This window comes from Monopterus albus, unplaced genomic scaffold, assembly GCF_001952655.1.
Source record: "Monopterus albus unplaced genomic scaffold, M_albus_1.0 scaffold164.1, whole genome shotgun sequence".
Lineage (NCBI taxonomy): Eukaryota > Metazoa > Chordata > Actinopteri > Synbranchiformes > Synbranchidae > Monopterus > Monopterus albus.
The window spans coordinates 271,361-290,496 of record NW_018128044.1 but is presented as its reverse complement, the minus strand read 5'-3'; the positions used below and the strand labels follow the sequence as shown (position 1 = coordinate 290,496).

Here is a 19,136-nt window from a genome sequence, read left to right as displayed (position 1 = left end):
TACTCTGGGAGCTTTTTCCTCCCTGTGCCTAATGTCAGCTTGTGGCTATAACTGTTCCCATGTGCCGTTTTTGGCAAGATTTGGCTAATTAAATTTTTGTTAAACCCATGCAATGAAGAAACAGCTGCTCCCCTGTTCAAACCCAAAGTAAATGGGCTGCAAATTAGATTTTTTTTTTTTGTTTGTTTCCCAAGAAAAATTTCTGTTTTCTGTGACTGGAGCCTTGATTCAAACTCTAAGTGTTCCAGTAACAAGCTCAGCTCACAGCCACATGCTTGCAAACTAACATCTAACATGGCATAGGTTCTCGCCTTCTCCCACTTACTTGGCTTTTACAGTCACCAGCATAACTGCCAGTGCAAGTAAGTGCTTGTTAGCACATTAGCCTGTGGATATTGCTCACGACAGACTCACAACTTACACTCGTCCACAGAAGTTACACAACTTTTACTGGCTGCTAGTGTTAATAATTGTTTTGCATTTTAATTAAAATAATTTTTTTTATCATCCCAAGGTTGTTTCTTTTTTCTGCCACTGTCATGATACAACATACATCCAAGTTGGTACATTTTGTAAAAGTACATGTAACATCAACACAGTGAACACAGTAAGCTGGGAGTAGAGAGAGACAGAATGCAGGATGGATTTCTTGGCTGTTTCTTAATAACCACTTGGCAATATGGCTGAATAATACAACATATGGTGTGAATGTCAGCCCAGGCTCTGTGTGTGTGTGTGTGTGTGTGTGTCTGTGTCTTCTGTCATAACACTCACCTTTGAGCATATTTTAAATGCAAGTGTGTATGAATATGTATTTTCTGTGTGTGCCAGACCCTGCGTGAGGAGAAGGCGTCCCACGAGAAGGACGTGAACAACATGCGAGCTCGATACGAAGAGGAGGCCACGCAGATGAAGGAGAGCCAGGCTCGAGCTCTGGAGGAAGTGGCCAAGAAGCACAGAGCGACCCTGGAAAACACTCTGAGCAGCGCCGAGAAGGACAAGACCCGTCTGCTGGCTGTGAGTAGACACACACACGCCCACACACACATTTTTTCACACACTCCAAGGTGAAAACAACACACATTGAAAATACAGATCATAAATAACAATGCAGTGGAGGCTCTTCTTGATGCTGATTATGAACCCCAGCTTTTTCCTGCTCATTCCATTTAACAAAGATGGTGCTTGAGATGGTGAGTTAAGCGGTCATTAATAATGAAAATCATTTTCAGATTGCTGCATCTTGTGTAATCAGCATTCATTGCTAAAGCCGGAGGAAAATGAACAGCTGGATGTTTTAATTGAACCTGGATCATCAAGCTCGGGGCTTAATTCAGATGGTAACGACGATGTCCTTGGGATGCTTGTGTTCTGCAGCTTGCTGGGAGGATGACTCTCTTTACAGGCACCAGAGGAAAGTGTACTTGGAACAATTTTGTCCAACTTTACTGCATTCACATTCATTTGGAAATATTTACTTTAGACTGTACTCCAGTTGTTGTAGTCACTAACTGACTGATATCAATAGATGAGGTCGTACATTTGGCATTGCTCTCTTGTTTCCCATGTCTCCGCTACCACTAATTTGACTGCAGCTGAAGTGCACGGTTCCAGCCGCCTGAAATAGCCTCATCTCTACAGAGTCCTTTGTTCCAGTCACATGCAACCATGTGAAAGCAAGTGATCAAGTATTCTCTTGCACCAAAGTTGCATAATGAGGACATGTTTTAAATGATATCTCACAGTAGACCTGATCAGATGACAGCTAGAAGAGAAGAGTCCTGTGCATTTCCATAGTTATTAGATGCAGTATGTTATGTGTTCCATAAACAGACTTCCTCCTTCCTGGGCCTGTGGGATTTCCATTCCCTCTCCCCGTGCTCTGATCTGCACTGTAATTTGCCATTGTTCCCTGTTGTTCCTGATTATGCTGTCAGCGTTGTTGCAGAATGCCCAGACTGAAAAGAGCGACGGGGAGAAGGAGGAGGAGTAGGGTGAAAGCGAGTAGCAGCTTTCATTCACTTCTCGTTCATTGAATGCTGCTTCAGTCATCTGTTTTCTATTGTGTCTGTAAATCACGGGTTAGACAGAGGCCAAGGAATGAATGTTCGTTCATCCGTCTGTTCACCAATCTCTTCATTCTTATTTCTGATCCAAGTTTTGTCACATCTAGTTAATTGTCTTTTTTTATCACCTCTATTCTTTCATCACTTTAAATTATAATGAGAGTTGTCTGTGAGAAGGCTGCCTTTGGAATTTAAATGAATAGGTCTGTTCTGCTGCAAGGCATGACATGAATCCTGATGTGTCATATTCCATCTCTCCCCATGTGGCTTTGACTGTTTTGATCAACCAATGGCCAATCATGTCCTGAAATATCATGCACTCACTGATATAATTTGTCTTCTTTGTATTTCCTGGTTGTAGATCCAGTGTCTGATGTGGCACATGGTCATGAAAGGAAAGTAACCTCAGGCAGGATTTTTGTATAAAATATACCAGAGTGTTACAGAGTCACCGTAATTAATAACCTGCACATTCACTTTATTCTGATTCTGAAAACAAACACAAGTAGGAAGCATTGCTCACGAGGTCTAATTAAGTGAAAATTTAGCAGACATCATTTTCTGAATTGTCTAAGAAGTTAAGAAATGACTCCCTCTTCTATTTACTGTAACTGGCATGAGGGACGTTCGGTATCTGTGATTAAGACAACGAGATGGAGAATTAGTAGCATTAACAACATCCCACATGTTACCTGGCCATAACAAATATTGGATTACCGTTTAAATCTCTAATGCATTTATAAGTTCAAATAGAACAGTCTTGCTTTTCTTCTTGACTTATAATGCAGTGGGTTTAAAGCTGCACTAATCAGTGCTTTAACAGTAACAGTGACTCTCTGTAATGTGAAAAGTGTTGCTAGACGATTCTCACCAGACTGACGGATGACAAATTTACTGGATCAAAATAGTTTCTGAGAAGGCTGCATGAGTACACACATAGAAAACTTTTTAAATGTATTGATTCATAGATTTTCCCCCAGCCAGGCCTCGGACAACCATTACACATAACATTAAAAAGTTGACAACATACAAACAGCAGGAGGTTTGTGTGAGTTATACAGATGTCTACAGACACAGTGTTAACAAGGAGCATTTAGCAGCTACAGCTGGTTATTTACCTAAGGAGTTATCAGAGAGCAGAACAGAACTAAAAGGACAGTAAATACTGGGCTTTCATTCATCCTTCTGACAATCAAAACTGAAAATTTGTGCATTTTTTTACCTGTTGGATGTGAAAATAGAAAACTATAATCAGTCATTCCGACTTCATAAGATGGCTGTATGTCATTGTTGCCTTTATAGCTCGTTTCCCTTACTCTAAAGCCGTCTTTCCACTGCCACCAGAAACCGTCCTGTACTCCGGCCATCTGACCAGCTACTGGCCTGGGCTGCACAATGCTTTGCACAATGTGAGCGTTGCTCTTGCAGGGTACGTCAGGGTGCCGCCTTCTGCACGACCAGAATGGACATCGACAGTAGGTGCACGATAAAGTAAACATGGATTTGACCAACATAACTGTTGTACTGGCTTCCTTTGATTTCGTTTAATAACGAGTTACCATCTCCTTCTTCTTTTTTCTTTTTTAAAGAGGGTGGGTCTTTTTCTTTGGCTGAGACATTTCCTGGTGCCCAAGTTTTCTCTCTGCCAATCAGAATGCAGTGACACAGAAGGCCTGTGTTGTATTGAGATCTGTTCCCCCTTCAAGATGTTCCCCGTAATCTGAACCCTAACCTTATCATTCCCACAACTACCGAGGGAGCGCTACAAGGAACAGGGTTTTAACAGGGGGAAGCAGAGGGGGAACAGAGTTCAGCACAAGACCAGGTTTGGGGCGGAGTAGCACAGTCTGGGACCTGCTCCTGAGCCAGATATCATGCTTTTCAGCACGGTTTCAGCCTGGACACGGTCTGTTTCTGAGACAGTTCATGGTGGATGTGGCAAGACATCACAAGGGGCCATCAAGGGATTCAACTTTAAAAAACACTACAGCAAAAAGTTAGCACAGCAGACATACAAAACCTGGAGCTGGCAATTATCCCTAGAAGAAACAAAGCAACACTTGTTATTTTGTCCTGAATTTTTCTGAAAACCTACAGTATTTCACCATTTAATCCACAAGTAAACTTTCTCAAGGAAAGTCTTTGCACGGGCCTGAGGGAGAAAGAGGCTCCAAGGTGAACACTGCATCTGAGAAATCTTGCTGTAGCATGGGGCTTTAAAGTGGAGGATGGGCAGATAATGGCTCATTGTTGGCTTTTTAGACTTGCATCAGAGTGTTAGACACCAGAAAGATGGAGCCAGTAGCTACATGGAGCCAGTAGCAGCAGACTGGCATGTGAGCAGGTTCATGTTTGAAAGTTGAAAACTGGCTCATTGAGAGGGTTTTTGTATAATTAGGTTATAATTTGGCATGTTAGCATGGTCTTGAAATCATTCAAACCAGTTTTTTTTTTTTTTTACTAATCCATATTTGTGTCAGTCAGTATTCACGTGAGGAGTGTGAACAGCTCCTTACAGCAGAGTAACATCCCTCACTCTGTGACCCCCCCTACGGGGCGGGTGAAATACAAAACCCCATGAAATCAGTTTCTGTGCCATTCGGGTCATTTTTATGGAACTAGCAGTCAGTGGCTTTTACATCATTACAAACTCCACCTGAGTAATGGTGACAAATTTTACTTGACATTACATCCGTTTCCCTCACCTTTAATTGTTCTTGGAAGGCAGCAATCACTGCACGCTGTAACAGAAATCATTCCCCATTCATCAGAAGACAAAAGCTTTATTATGGTAACAAATGATCGAGCTCTTTCTCTGCTTTCTGCCAAGGACAATGAAATAGACATTTGTACAGATGATTGCAGTGAATGTAATGTAAAGTGAGGAGAGAGGCGAGTTCTGGCCACCACGACTGAGGAAATGCTGCCTGTATATGAGGGATCTGAGTTGTGTTTGGACAAGACGAATGTGCTACAGCTCTCACAGCTGATGTTCATCTGCAGTCAGACTTCACAGCTTCGCAGAGCAGCTGACAGGCCTGGAGATTTTTAGAGTCGTTTGTCTGTGGGTTGTAAGAATTGTGTTGAATGAAACTCAAGAAAAATTACATTGCAGTCCTTTCTGTAATTCAACATGACGACATAAAATGAATTGAGCAAGACTTGAATGTCAAAGTGCTTCATAAAGTCATGGATGTTGAAGGAAAACCGACTTGCTGTTTGGTCTTGATGATGTTTTGCCATGGAATTTTCACTGAAGCTCTTTGGCTTATCCTGCTCTCGTGGTCTGACAGATTTGTCTGTGCGATTGGTTTCCACAGGAGCTGGAGCAGCAGTTCGAGAAGGAGCGCCTTTCACTGGAGGAGCAGAAGACGCTCCTCAAACAACAGCTGGACGAGCTGAGGGAGGAGATGACCTCCAAACTCACTGCAGCTGACGAGGAGGTAGAGCATCCAGAACATGCCTGAAATAACTTGAAAGTTATATTTACATATTTAAAACCATCATTATCAACATTAGGTGATCTAAGTTTATTTTTGCCCGTGGAAGCAGCAGTTGACTGCTCGGAGGAGCTGGAGCTTTGTGCACTCCGTTCACATCTTCCAAGCTGTTCTGTGTTTTTAACATTGAAGTAAAATATCAAATGCAGTGGTAAGCTAACTATATTGCCACATGGGCAGGAGGTTTATGGAATAAATGTAAATTAGGATTGCCCTCAGTAGCAAGCATTCCCTGTATTCTGAAAGAAGACAGGACATTTTGGACATCTGGCCTTCATCAGTTTCACAGTCTCACAGTACAGCTGCTTCTTAAAACATAACATACAGGTGAATCCTCGTGAGATAATTAGCCTGTGCCTGGTTAAGTAATCATGACCGAAACAGTCTGGGTTCCTAGGACACAGGCAAAAGTGACGTTATATTCAATCTCAAGTGCGGCCCAGCAATCAGCTTTCCAGCTTGGCTGCATCGAAAGACACCGATGTCATACATGTGCAATCAGCTCTGCCTCAGGTCAATATCAAAAACAATATGGAATGAAAATGAAAATGTATATCTGTACAAAGATGTCATATATGGGTTCAGGCATTCGGAGCAAAAAAGTTTATGGACTCATTTAAAAGTCAGAAGTAGAAATGGTTATTGAAAGTATTTCTGATGGAAAATTCCACCTCGCTGAGCATAAAGTGCTGATGTAGTTTCAAGGTTGCTGCCACACTGAGATACAGCCTGAAGTGCAACAGAGTAGATGATGTGGTTGGTTCTCTCTGCCTGACTCGCTCACTGTCTGTCTGTCTGTCCGTCCTCCCCTCAGGTGTCTCGGCTGCAGCGGGAGGTGCAGCAGGGGGAGCAGGACCTCGGAACAGCTGATGGGCAGATCTCCACACTGAAGGAAGCGCAGGACAAACTGCTGGAGGAGCTAGATGCTACCAGGGCCCGACTGAGAGAGACCAGCAACCTGCTGACAGCTCTGCAGGTCAGACACACAAACACACACAGTATTTACACATTGTTTGGCACTGAAAACACCTGTTAACATGATGCACACTTTAGCCCCTCTGCCCGCCATTAACCATCACACAACGCCATGCCTAACCTCAAACCTTAATTTAGCCTTTATGCTAAAATCAGGTTTACGTCCTAAACAGACTTTTAATTTCAATTCAGTTTTATTTGTATAGCACCAAACCACAACAAAAGTCATCTCATGACAAAGTAATGCCTAGACCTTACTATTATTATGTGGAAAAACCCAACAAATCCTCGTTTGGGCGAGGTGAGGACCAGTAATATGTCCTCACAGTCAAAAACTCAGACTGGAATAAAGCTAGACATATAAGAGCTGAGTCAGGTATCACCTATTTGGTCAAGTTCTACTGTATCTGGAATTTTCATTTCTGTCTTATCTAACTTATTTAGTCTATAAAATGTCAGAGAAATGCCACCACAGGTTGTCACAGCCTAAGCTGATGTCTGCCTATTGCATGTTTAATTTGACAACGGTCCAAATCCCAAAACATTCTGTTTGCAGTTATATAATGCAGAGAAAAGCAGCTGATCCGTGGATTTGAGTCAATGGAAGCAGTAAATGTCTGGTGGTTTATATAAGTGGCCACACTATTAATCCATTTTTCAGTTTTGACAGTTTATTTGTGTTTATCAACTTCAATTCTGCCCTATAATGTAGAGCAAAATGTGTTTTTGCAGGGGGCTTCTGTGTCATCGCTATTTTTGGTTTGACACTGCCACTGGGCAACATTTGAACTGATTAATAGCAACGTCACTTTAAAAGGCTTCCACCATTTTTCACGCTACATAAGATTCTAGATTTTTTGAGTTGCCTAAAGAACTGGATTCATGCCAGAGCAGAAAATACTTTCCAGTGAAACCAAGGTTTGTCTCTGTCTCAGGGAGAGTTGGAGACCCAGAAACGTCAGCATGAAGCCAAACTCATCACCACCAAAGAAGAAGAGAAACTTAAGATGGACAAGATGGCTCTGGAGCTGGAGCTCAAATGGACTGAAACACTCAGATACTGTAAGTGTGTGTGTGTGTGTGTGTGCGTGTGCCCATGAGAGTACCTGAAAGAGAAAGAGTACCACTCACTGTCTATTAACAAAGACAGGGCATGAAATTGAGAGTGGATGGGAAATGTCATGGGAGTCTTTATGTTTCCCTGTTTCTGTCTCCCACGGGTCCACACACTGGTCACTCAGCTCACAGCACTGAGCGTCACAGAGCTTTATCCTCTGCAACGTCTCAGCTCAATCCAGTGTTAAAGCCCCCAGCTCAGAGTCTCTGTTAATGTCCATGCACATTAAGTGTTATTACTCAAAAACCTCCAAGAAGGAAATTGACTGGTTCAGGGTGTGAACTACGTTTCGCACAGTAACATCAGCAGCCACCAGACGACTCCATTAGGGTTTATCTCACCATTAAACAGTGTCTTAACGGACAAGAAGGGTTTTGTACTTGTCTGTTTGATGCCGGTCATCAGTCAGGGCTGACCACACTGAAAACCAGCCATTTCCGATTGTCAGTTGATTGGTGTATCTCTACTTTTTAGTGTACCTAATAAACAGCCAGTGCATATATAATGTTTGTAATGGGTTTTTATTATCGCTATGTGTCCTTCTCTGCAGATTCTCTTAAATTAAAAATATAACTCAGGAGCTGTGTTCTCTCGTCGTATGATACTCCTCCTACCTGAGGATTTCTTTGTGTCTTCAGCGTCGTTTCTCAAGCACCCGCTAATTCCCTCAACCTGCAAGTTTGTTTAATCAGTTACTGCCCTGACTCTGCGTAAAGGTCACGCTCCATATTTAATATTTGTAGCCTTGCTTCACATCTCTTTGCGCCTCATTGCAATATATATCTTTTGTATCTGCTTATTTTCTTGTATTAATCCACGCCGGTCCTTTGGTTTAGGTTAGATATCGGATCACGTGTGTGATATAATTACAGCATTTCGACACTGCCTCCCCGCCTGACTAAACCTTCACATTACCATTATCTCAGACAGGCATCGATCAAGTCTGTACTGTGAACAAAAACTTGGCCTGATGATTCACTCCAAGATTAAGGAAAGCACAGAAAAAACACAGGCCCAGTGTCAAGTCAAATTATGTAAGAGTTGGTGTTAAAATACCAGGAAACTCTTTAGGAACCTCAGACATCTTATCTCGGGGATCATCGCAGCCTGAATCTGTCACAGCCTCTCGCCAGACAGCTTTTCTCATACCTCCTTAGAGGTATGAAGTGTCTGTGAACACAGGCTTCCTCTTACCACCGAGCTGCTTCACTAATCATGGAAATTTGTCTAGTTTCACCTGTTGTGTACTTTATACTTCTGCTGCTTCAAACAAGAGAGAAGAGGCTGTTCAGACAGGCCTGAAACATCCAGTATCTTAGCATCTTAAGCAGTAAAAGCAGTTATGCTGTGACATTAATGAGAATAAATGGCTGCTTCAAAAACTGATTAGGGGATGTCTGTGTTGGAAACATGGTGGGACGGTGGTTAGAGCTGTCGCCTAACAGGAAGAAGGTTCCTGGTTTGAGCCCAGGCTGGCTCAGTGCCTTTCTTTACAGGGTTTGTACATTCTCTGTAGGTGCTTCAGCTTCCCCTCACAGCCCAAAGACATGCAGCTTAGGTTGACTGGCGACTCTAAATTGCCTTTAGGAGTGAGAGTGGTTGTCTGTCTCTAAATGTCAGCCCTGTGATAGACTGGCAACCTGTCCAGGGTGGACCCCGCCTCTCACCCAGTGTCAGCTGGGCTTGGCTCCAGCCTCCCAGTATAGATAATGGATTAAATGATTTAGGTTAGGGTAAGGGGCTAGGGAATGCATTATGTTAAGATGGCTGCAGAAACTAGCAAGAGAGAGCACATCGACGTCTGTGACTCTGTGCTTTATACTGAGGATGTGAATGATGACACATGTCAAGTGTGCTGCATATGCATGTGTGTAAGCCCACCCTCAGTCTGACACCTTCTGGCTTCCAACGTGACAGAAAAATGCATTTGCCTTGATACTTTGTTTAACAGCTGCTATTTCAACTCCCACACAGCTATTACACTGGCAACACGCATACGCACACACATGCACAGCCATGCAAAGAGCTGTTAGCAGCACTGTTAAAGACTGATGGTCACGTTGAGGTGTGATAAAGGACTATTTATTGTTCCCATAAAGCAGGTAGTGAGCTCTCTGAAGCACCTTCCCCTGTGTAGCATTTTTGTTTGAGTCTCTTCTTTCACTAGATATTGTTGTTATACTCAGAGCAGGTCATCCTTTACCTCTTATCAGGCAAAGACTCTGCAGAGTTTGAGAAGCTTTCTAAATATTTACAGAATCAAATTAGCAAAAAATGGTGCTGAAAGTAATTTTACTGCAGAACTGGAACATTGTATTAGCTAAGCTAGCTTTCTGTTTATTATTTACTAGTCTACAGGGCTTATAAGAAACAAAAATTATACTCCTTTGGAACATTTTTATAGCCTAGTGTAACTGAGGATTATGTCGCCTACACATTTCTTTAGCTCTTTATCTCCAGTCTACCATTACATTAGTTTTTGTTACCAATACATCAAGTGTAATGTCACTGACCTTTTGGCTTTTTGCAAAGTTTGCAATCTCTATTATGAACCGATGCTACTTTTGTTGCAGATTTAGTAAATTACTTTGGATGACAGCATTGGCCATGTACCTGAAGCACAAATGTGAATATGTGTATGTCTTGTTGGGTTGCAGGCAGGAGTGTAAGAAGCTACGTGAGGAGCTGAGAGAGGAGCATGAGGAGGACAAGGCCTCAGCTCTGAATCAGCTGGCACAAAGCAAGGAGCAGGAACTGAGCAGTGCCAGGGAGAGCTGGCAGAGGAAAGTGGAGGACCTGCTGGAACAGGTGGGACTGCTGCCAGTAGATCTGTATACACACACAGTATGGGCATGTGTGTTGAATGCGTGGGTGTCGACCAGTCTTCTCTCTGGTGCGTCTTGCCTTTTTAACCATATGGAGATTCGTAAAATGACACCAAAATGACATGTTTTGGTGTTTTATACCCTTAAAGGCTTTACAGAAAGGATTTACTAAAATCGAGAAACATCAGAAAAGGTGACATGGTCACTAGTCCTTCAGATGACCTTAAACTGAGCTCCTCCCATGTAGTAGTTAAAGACGGTTTTAAATCTTCAACTTGGGCTGCAGATCTCAGCGAGATGCCAACAACATGTAGTCGAATGGCTGTAATTATACCAGTAGTAAAAAAAAATCAATAGAGAGGATGAGAAAGGCAATAAGAGCAACTGTCTCTGTTCAAAGCTTATGTTACCCCTCTAAGCCCTCCTGTCTGTGCTGGGCTGACTTATTTCTTTCTCACACTGGTGCACAAATGCACTAACACATTCATTATGCACTGCGGTGGTGAATATACCAGAGCCGGCTGCTGTTGCTAATGACCGCCCGGTAATGTTAATGTAGCGTGACATAACTCTCATGCGGTCATCATACAGACAGACAGACAGACACACAGCGTCAGTAGCTCTATGAACGTCCATCTTTGCATGCTGTGTGCATCAGCTGCTGCTCGCCATCCTGACCACTCTGTCTCAGGGTCGGCAACTAACGCGACTGCTTTGTACCTCCCAATCAGCAGAAAGGTGTTTATTTACTCTCATGTGAAATCAGAGCAGCAGTCAATCTTTTGATAGACATGCACTGTTTGGAAATCAGCCTCTTTTCTAACAGCCTGTATTTTAACAGCTGTCAGTGCCAGTCATGTCTTGGTGCGTGGGCAGATACAGTGTGACTTTTCAAAACTAGTTTTGCACACCCACAAGATGCCTCACAGTATGTCAGTCTACTACTGTGTGTTTATTAGTACTGTAAACATTAGAGTCAAATTGCTGCTTCACGTAATGAAGTGTGAGGACGTCGTTACCCTCAAACCCTGTGCACAGTTAATTATTATATTATATTATTAATAAATGAAATGGAAACCTCTGCACCTGCAGATTGGTCAAAGGCTAATTAAAGCTGTGCTGCTAAATATTTTTATATGAACAGTGTAAAAACGAATATAAGGCAAAAAATATACACATACATACTGATGTATGTATGTGTATATTTTCTACAGTAGATCAACCTCATCATCAGTGAGCCTTGGGCGTTCACGACCCTGTGGCTGGTTCACTGCTTGTCCTTCCTTAGACTTAGACATTGTTGACGTACTAACCACTGCAGACCAGGAACACCCAACAAGCAGTGTGGGAGACGCTCTGACCGAGTCGTCAGCCATCACAGTTTGGCCCTTGTCAAAGTCACTCAGGTCCTTACACTCGTCCATTTTTACTGCTTCCAACACATCAACTTCGAGGACTGAAAGTTTGCCTGCTGCCTAATAGACCCAGCACACTGACAGGTGGCAATGAGATAGTCAGTGTTACTCACTGCACCTGTCAGTGGTCATAATGTTATGGCTGAGTGGTATATGTGTACTAACTGACAAATCCACAGAGACCTATCACCCAGCTCTGCAATTCCCTTAAGCTACAGTGTTTTCACTGTAGTTCAGCTCATTGTTTCGGTTCACGCTCACCTCTCACTCATCAACCTTGTTTCCAGCAGCAGCAGGCAGCTGCTGGAAACAACACCAAGGAAAAGCCTCTCGTAAACTCACTGTACACTACAGAATCAGCAGACAGTTTTAGAGTCTTTCCTATGTACACAGTGGGGTATTTGTAGTAGCTAAATAGCCAGATATTTCCCTCAGGAGCTGAACAGAACTAAACCGAACACGAGCTAAAAGGGATTGAAAACTGGACATTTATCAGGTGGAAACAAACCTGGTTTCTCTGTGTCTTCTGGGTAATAATACCACTATCAATTCATACTTACCCCATGGCACCATTATAAAGTTATAATATGTCAATGTTTTGTTTACAGCTTGTTGCATTACCCCCAAACGGGTCAACAAAACCCTCTAATGCAGGATTAAAGCATCCCAGAGCCAGCCAGCTTCACACATTTACTGTCCCCATAAAGCACATATCGTGCCCTCTGAAGCACTTTTATTTTTTGTTTGAGTCTCTTCTTTCACCAGATATTTGTTGTTACACTTGTGAGCTACAATAACAGAGCATTATGCACACATATACAGAGTATAAAAGGTGCCTAAAAGAAAAACACCAGGTTTTTGGAGAGTATAAAATTGAGTTTTTGTTTTTGTTTAAACGTCACCAATGACCTTCAGGATTGCTTTCTTATCTTTTCGACAGCCAGTCGGTTTCAGTTTATGCCAGAATAGCGTAGAAGGCAGAGACTTGAATCTTACTCGAAACAGGAAATCCATCAGACCCTCTTATTATTGATCATAATTCAGTCACACAAATACTGACGGACTCCGTGGTCTTTCAGCTTATTCCTTGAGTTTAATGGTCCACAGCTTTACCTTTTGATTCAGCCTCACCATTGTCATCAGTCAAGTTTCAAGTCACAGCAGAAACCGATTGCTGCAGCTTTAAGTGGTTGAGCTCTGACATTAAACAGATCGATTGCCATGCAGAGTTGATAATATGAAATATACACCAGAAATACGCATCTCCAGACAAAGTCCCAGCTATGCAGAGTTAATGATGTTCAGCTTCTTTAAATTCATGAAATCAGGTTGTACAAGGTTGTACTTGTTTATCTCTACACTTGCCAAAATAACTATTATCTTAAGTTGTCTAGACAGACCTGTATGGTGCATCGTACTGCTTTGTTCCAACAGTATATTCATTGCACGTCAGCATTAGCCCGAGTTTATTATGTACTGTGTATACAGTTTATTTGCAAAATGTAAAAAAGAAAACTCTTTCGCTGGAGGTTTAAAGACTATCTAATATCTTAATATGGTAATATTTGCTGATTGCAGCAGCTCTTTGGCCTTCTTTGTTATTCTGCTGCGAAGAAGCTGTTCCCTAGAAACGGCCTTATACATCTCACTCCTCTCGCTTTGCTTTCCTTCTAGTTCACATATGTAAATGTTGCCACAGCTGTCCCAGTATTGTCCTCCACTCCAACATTTAGTTATTTTGTCTGTCCTGTTCCAGATCTCCTTGTTGAAGCAGAGCCTGGAGATGCAGCTGTCCCAGTCACAGTCTTCGCTTCAGCAGCTGCAGCACCAGTTCAGCCAGGAGAGGGAGCACCTGAGGATGCAGCTGGACGAGCTGCAGACGGAGCACCAAAGGAGGCAGCAGCGTCTGCAGGAGGTCCACTGCTGCGCCATGCAGGACCTGGAGCATGCCAGGCAACGAGACCTGAAGGTCGGTGGCGCTTAACATGCTCACGTACATAACTGTATGTTTTAAACAGTATAAATTAAAGAATTTTTAAAGCAGATAATAAATTTACCTTGTAGCATTTTCATGTAAAGAAACATGTCATGTTTTTTTTAAACATTTCTGCACAAAACATTTGCAAAGCTTTGAATATTTACAGTAGCTTACCTCTGTGTTTGTTAGTTTTCTTCATGATAATAATGTATGTTATACATTTTTAAAGAGCATATGAAGCTTTAGCATGTTTGTTTCTGTGCCAGTTAGAGAAGCCATCCATGACATTTTAGTCTAATATGTTCTCGCTAGAGTCAAGGTTGGACTGTCAGTGAGTCATCACCATCATTACTCATTCACTGACAGCAGATCGCTTCCATATCAAGTAGCTATGGTGACAGCTCTGTGTTTCCTCTTCATAATGTCACAACATGTGTGCACAAACAGCATACACACTGCTCAAGGTGCCAAGAAGCACTAATCCCTCTGCTTCACAGTCGAGGTCGATTTGGATCAGCTATACATCACAGTCCCAAACCCTTTTTGCGTCTGGAAGCTGTAATGTTCCTGGCAACTCCTTGAGCATTTATGTGCGTGGAGAAAGAATATCATCCTTGAGTGACACAGTGTTTATGAAATCGGCAGTCTTCATTATTTTCCTGTAAACCGAACTGACTGCTATGACAAACATGCTCCTGCATGTTATCTTCATCTCCTCCTCCACTCGTTTCTTCTCCGATTCACAGTAGCTCGTACGCATTTGCTCAGTATAACAACAAAACTGAGCACCTTTTGTGTCACTCACTGAGAGCGTTCATTCTCCCGCAACAGTCCGAGTTCTTAAGCAGGGAAATAAAGTGTTAAAAGGTTTTTGGAGAACTGTTATGGTGGTGGGTGTTTATATTTCCGTCAGCAGTGCAGGGAGAGAAAACCCAATTATCCAGAGTGCAGGCATTAAAGGGATGATGTGTGTTTGGGTGGATGGGAGGTACATTGAGATTGTATGGTGTTATCTGTTCACACTTCACAGACACTTATATCCAGGGAGTAATAAAGTTGTTGCAAATCCCTGCTACAAACACACACATTCACAAAAACTAATTGAGCTCCCGGTCCCCGACGTGCAGGCACAGAAAGCTGAAAATAGAAGCAGGGAGCACACATGGAGCAGCTGACAGCAAAATGATTTGCTTGTCAGCTTTTGTCTTCCTGATCTTATTTCTTAGACTCTATACATTCTTCTGCCTGCAAGCTTTAAGATCTGTTTTACCACGGCATGTGAATATTAATACAAATCACTGTTTGGTCGATCAACCACTTTGGTCCAGGCTGAAATGTCTTCGCAGTCAGACGGATTGCCGTGACATTGTGTGCAGACATTCACGGTCCCTAGAGAGCGAATGTACTGAGATCAGTCGTTATCGTCCCACATGGGAAATTTTGCTCACAGAAAGACAAAAATAAATTCATCAATCTGTCTCATCCATCTGTAAGACAGGAATATTAATTCAAAGTAAAATTTAATAAGGACAAACTAAACAGATGGAACCAGTAAAACGACAGAGGATTATTTTACTGCACTGTAAAATGTAGCTGGCTCCGTTAAGGTGGAATTATCAAAGCTGTGACAGAGCTCACTGACAATAATGTTTGGCCTCTGCCTTCATTTAAAACCATATGAGTGTAGATTACTATTAGATGTGTTAAATTTACTGTGTTAATAACAAGGAACTAACGAAACCTTGAGCACTAAGTGCCAAACCCCAGCTTTGCTGTTTTTTCTTGATCTGATCTGAATTTGAAAGACTACATATAAACACCAATATCATGTCCTTTATCTCTATCTCCTCAGCTAGCATTATTCTCTCTTCTCTGTTCTGCTGTAGAAAGCTTTGAATAAACTGAACATTATTATGATGCAGCAGCCTGCGTGCTGTCTAAGACCAGAGGAAGAGAGCAGATTACACCTGTGTTGGCTGCAGGTTAGTTTGGGCATTAACATTCTGCTATTGGGTGTTAAATCACTCCACAGTTTAGCCCCTGAATATAATCGGTATATCAGACACACTTTTAAGCTGCATCCCTTTCAAATGCCTCAGTTCTCCAGCTCACATCTTTACATTGTCCTCGGGGTCGGGCTTAAGATGTGTGCTGAGGCAGCTGGATCAGCCTGTCAGAGGACCTCAGAGTTCATGTCTTTGAGCTTTTATCCCTCACTTGTTAATCAGTTTCACCCCCTTTTGCTTACTTGAATGGATCCACCCATGGACAGAGTAACAAATACCGACTGTCCAGTAATGGAATGAAGATTGAACAGGCTGGCCTCCACACCCGACCCGCACAAAGAGGAGGTGCTGTTTTTACTGACCCACAGCACAAAAGGGCCAATAATCAATACCAATTAATAAGAGACATTAGTGGCTTTTAAAACCCACTTTCTCCTGCTGTGACAAAGCCTCCCACTGGACTTTCAACACGCATTTACTTGTATTTTTACCAACTCATAATTAAGGACAGCAAACAAATGACCAGCACTTTGGTTTATGGCCAAATACCTGCAAAATGAACAACATTCCCTTAAGACTTCGCTGTACTGTGTTTTTACTGTTGGTGAGCTAATGTTAGCACACTAACATCTAAATTAAGATGGTGAACATGGTAAACGTCACCTTGTAAACGTCAGTATGCTGGCATTTAACTCAATTTTAAAACATAACTAGAAAACTAGAAAGAACAATTTGTGATCTGGTGAGGAAATTAGGCTTAAGGTACAGTACACAGTTTGGTGTGGAGGGTTCGTGTTAAGACTGTGCTGCAGGACGGTTAGGAAATATGAGACCCTGAAATCGGAGGGAGGGGTAGAAGCTTGTCGTATTATTATCTGTTTCTCAAGAGAAATTGTTTAATGAACTGTTGTCATGTTTGTAGTCAAGGTGTCATTTTGGTGGTGGTTTGACAGCCAGCGTCCCAGACTGAGCTTAATGGACGCTTGACACGACCAGTGAGTGTGGTTTCCAGAAAGTAAAGCCATATTTCCAGTGAGCCCACTACTACACACGCAGACACTCGGACACAAAATGTGGCTCCTCACACATGAACAGCTTTTTCTGTCTGAGTGAATGATCAGCTGCCAGGAGTGTGATGTTACTGCGCTTGGCGTGTGTGTGATGGCAGCCCTCCAGTCAGCTGTGTTAATGCCTGATGCTGATGTTGTGTGGATAGATGTTTGCCAGTTTTCTTTGCTAATATTCTAATATGTTTTTCTGGGTAGGTTGTTTGTTAAACTCTTGTTAGCAAGCTGGTGCTGAGATCAACAATAGCTACATGAAACAAAGGTTGAAAAGTAACTAAAACTTTTTATATTCCTTCAAATATAAAGGAGAATTATCTGCATTTTAAAATAGGTGTTTTTAGGAGACCTCAAATATTAGAGCATTGTCTGTATTTCTGTCATAGGATGTTGCTTTAAGGATGTGGCCAGTTTAAAATGTTCCCTGTCTCTCTTTTCCTTTCCATTCTTAAACCCACTTTTCTGCTGCTTTCCTTTCTTTCTGCTCCGTCTCTTCCTTATATGCTGCTCATTTTCTTGAACTTCTCATCAACAAATCTTCCTCTGCCTCCCCCCTCTCCTCTCTTTTTCTCCATCCCATTTTCTCCTTTATTCTCTCAAACCATTTTCCTGCCCTCACTTTGCTCCTCTCGTTAAACCGGTGTCACCCTCCCCCGGTTCCCCTAACCCCCTCCACCACCCCTCTTCCTCACACGCTCATCTCTGCATTAGGAGCTGGAGGAGCGTCTCCGCCACCATCACCTTGCAGAGCTGCAGTCTCTCAGAGAGGCTCACCGCCAGAGCATTGAGACGCTCAAACAGCATTCAGAACAAGAGCTGCAAACGCTCCGCTTTGAACTGGAGGACGAGGGCAAAGCCATGCTGGGTAAGGTGTCTCAGAGTGGGTGGGTACATGCATCCAAACAGATTCACCCTCTCATGACCTTTTGGCACGTTTTGCACTGATATGAGATTTTTGGTCATAGTCTGCTCTGATTGTACTGTGGAAGCTGAAGTGACAGTGAAAGAAAATACAAAAAAAAATGTATTACTCTCTCTCCTTTCATGCGACAAATGAAAGAAAAACCCTGAATAACTGAGTGGTCTCCTCCAGGATGATAGTGCCCCCATCCACAGGGCACGAGAGGTCACTGAATGGTCTGATGGCCATGGTGCGAATCATACTCTGTGGCCTTCACAGTCACCAGGTCTCAACCCAGTTATGGGAGCGCCGTGTTAGACAGAGTCTCCACCGCCATCTGGAAGAACAGTGTTTATCCCTCCAGTAGAGGTCAGAGACCTGGAGAGTCAGTCTGGAGGTGAAGCTGTTCTGGTGGCACGTGGTGGCCCAACACCTCATTGAGACTCTATGTTGGGGTTTCCTTAGCTTTTGTCTGTACATGTAGATAGTTATGGAATCCTGACTTTTCTCATTAAATCATGTCATAGTAATGTAGAATGAAATTTACATCAGATCAGGGCTAAAATGGAAGCTGTGTCTTTCTGTAATAACGGGGGATTAACATTTGGGTCCATCATTTTCTCCAACATTTGTGTCTTCAGGACTGATAGAATGCAAGACATGGATTACTTGCGTGGCTACAGACAGAAAGAAACATCCTCACATCACAGATTTCAATATTACAGCTTTCTGTCTTAACGAAATGCTGAAACTGGACAGAGATACTGCACTCTGTCTTCCATCCATTGATTATCCTGAATAGGGTCACAGGGGCCTGGAGCCAATCCCAGCTGACATTGGGCGAGAGGCGGGGTGCAGCCTGGACAGGTTGCCAGTCTATTACAGGGCTGACATGTAGACAGACACAACGCTCCTACGGGCAATTTAGAGTCTCCAGTCAGCCTAAGCTGCATGTCTTTGGACTGTGGGAGGAAGCCGGAGCACCCGGAGAAAACCCACACAGGCAGACATGCAGATTCTGGGTTGGTCCGGGCTCGAACCCAGAACCTTCTTCCTGGAAGCGACAGCGCTAACCACTGTGTCACCGTGCCGCTTGCAGTCTGTGTTTTAATATATAATGTAGGGATAACACATAAAGTCTGTTGAGGATGTCAGCAGAAGTCTAAAGTTTAAAATGGCCCAACATTTCTACAGAAGTGCAGCCAAATCTCAGCCACTGGTGCTAATACACCAGTGTGTGTGCTGTGATAAATGGTCTTCTATTGACCTTCATGTCATAGTCTTGATAC

At 42.8% G+C, this 19,136-nt stretch overlaps 1 protein-coding gene across 2 annotated transcripts in view; it reads left to right on the top strand.

The window, feature by feature from the left end:
• Window positions 1-19,136, top strand: part of fam184ab (family with sequence similarity 184 member Ab) — a 93,347-nt gene that overhangs the window by 55,070 nt on the left and 19,141 nt on the right. For both annotated transcript variants that reach the window (XM_020615369.1, XM_020615368.1), the window contains exons 9-15: window positions 832-1,017; window positions 5,387-5,509; window positions 6,381-6,542; window positions 7,477-7,598; window positions 10,316-10,466; window positions 13,655-13,867; window positions 17,658-17,811. In XM_020615369.1, the coding sequence (XP_020471025.1) occupies window positions 832-1,017; window positions 5,387-5,509; window positions 6,381-6,542; window positions 7,477-7,598; window positions 10,316-10,466; window positions 13,655-13,867; window positions 17,658-17,811 (1,111 nt within the window). The remainder of the gene's footprint in view (window positions 1-831; window positions 1,018-5,386; window positions 5,510-6,380; window positions 6,543-7,476; window positions 7,599-10,315; window positions 10,467-13,654; window positions 13,868-17,657; window positions 17,812-19,136) is intronic.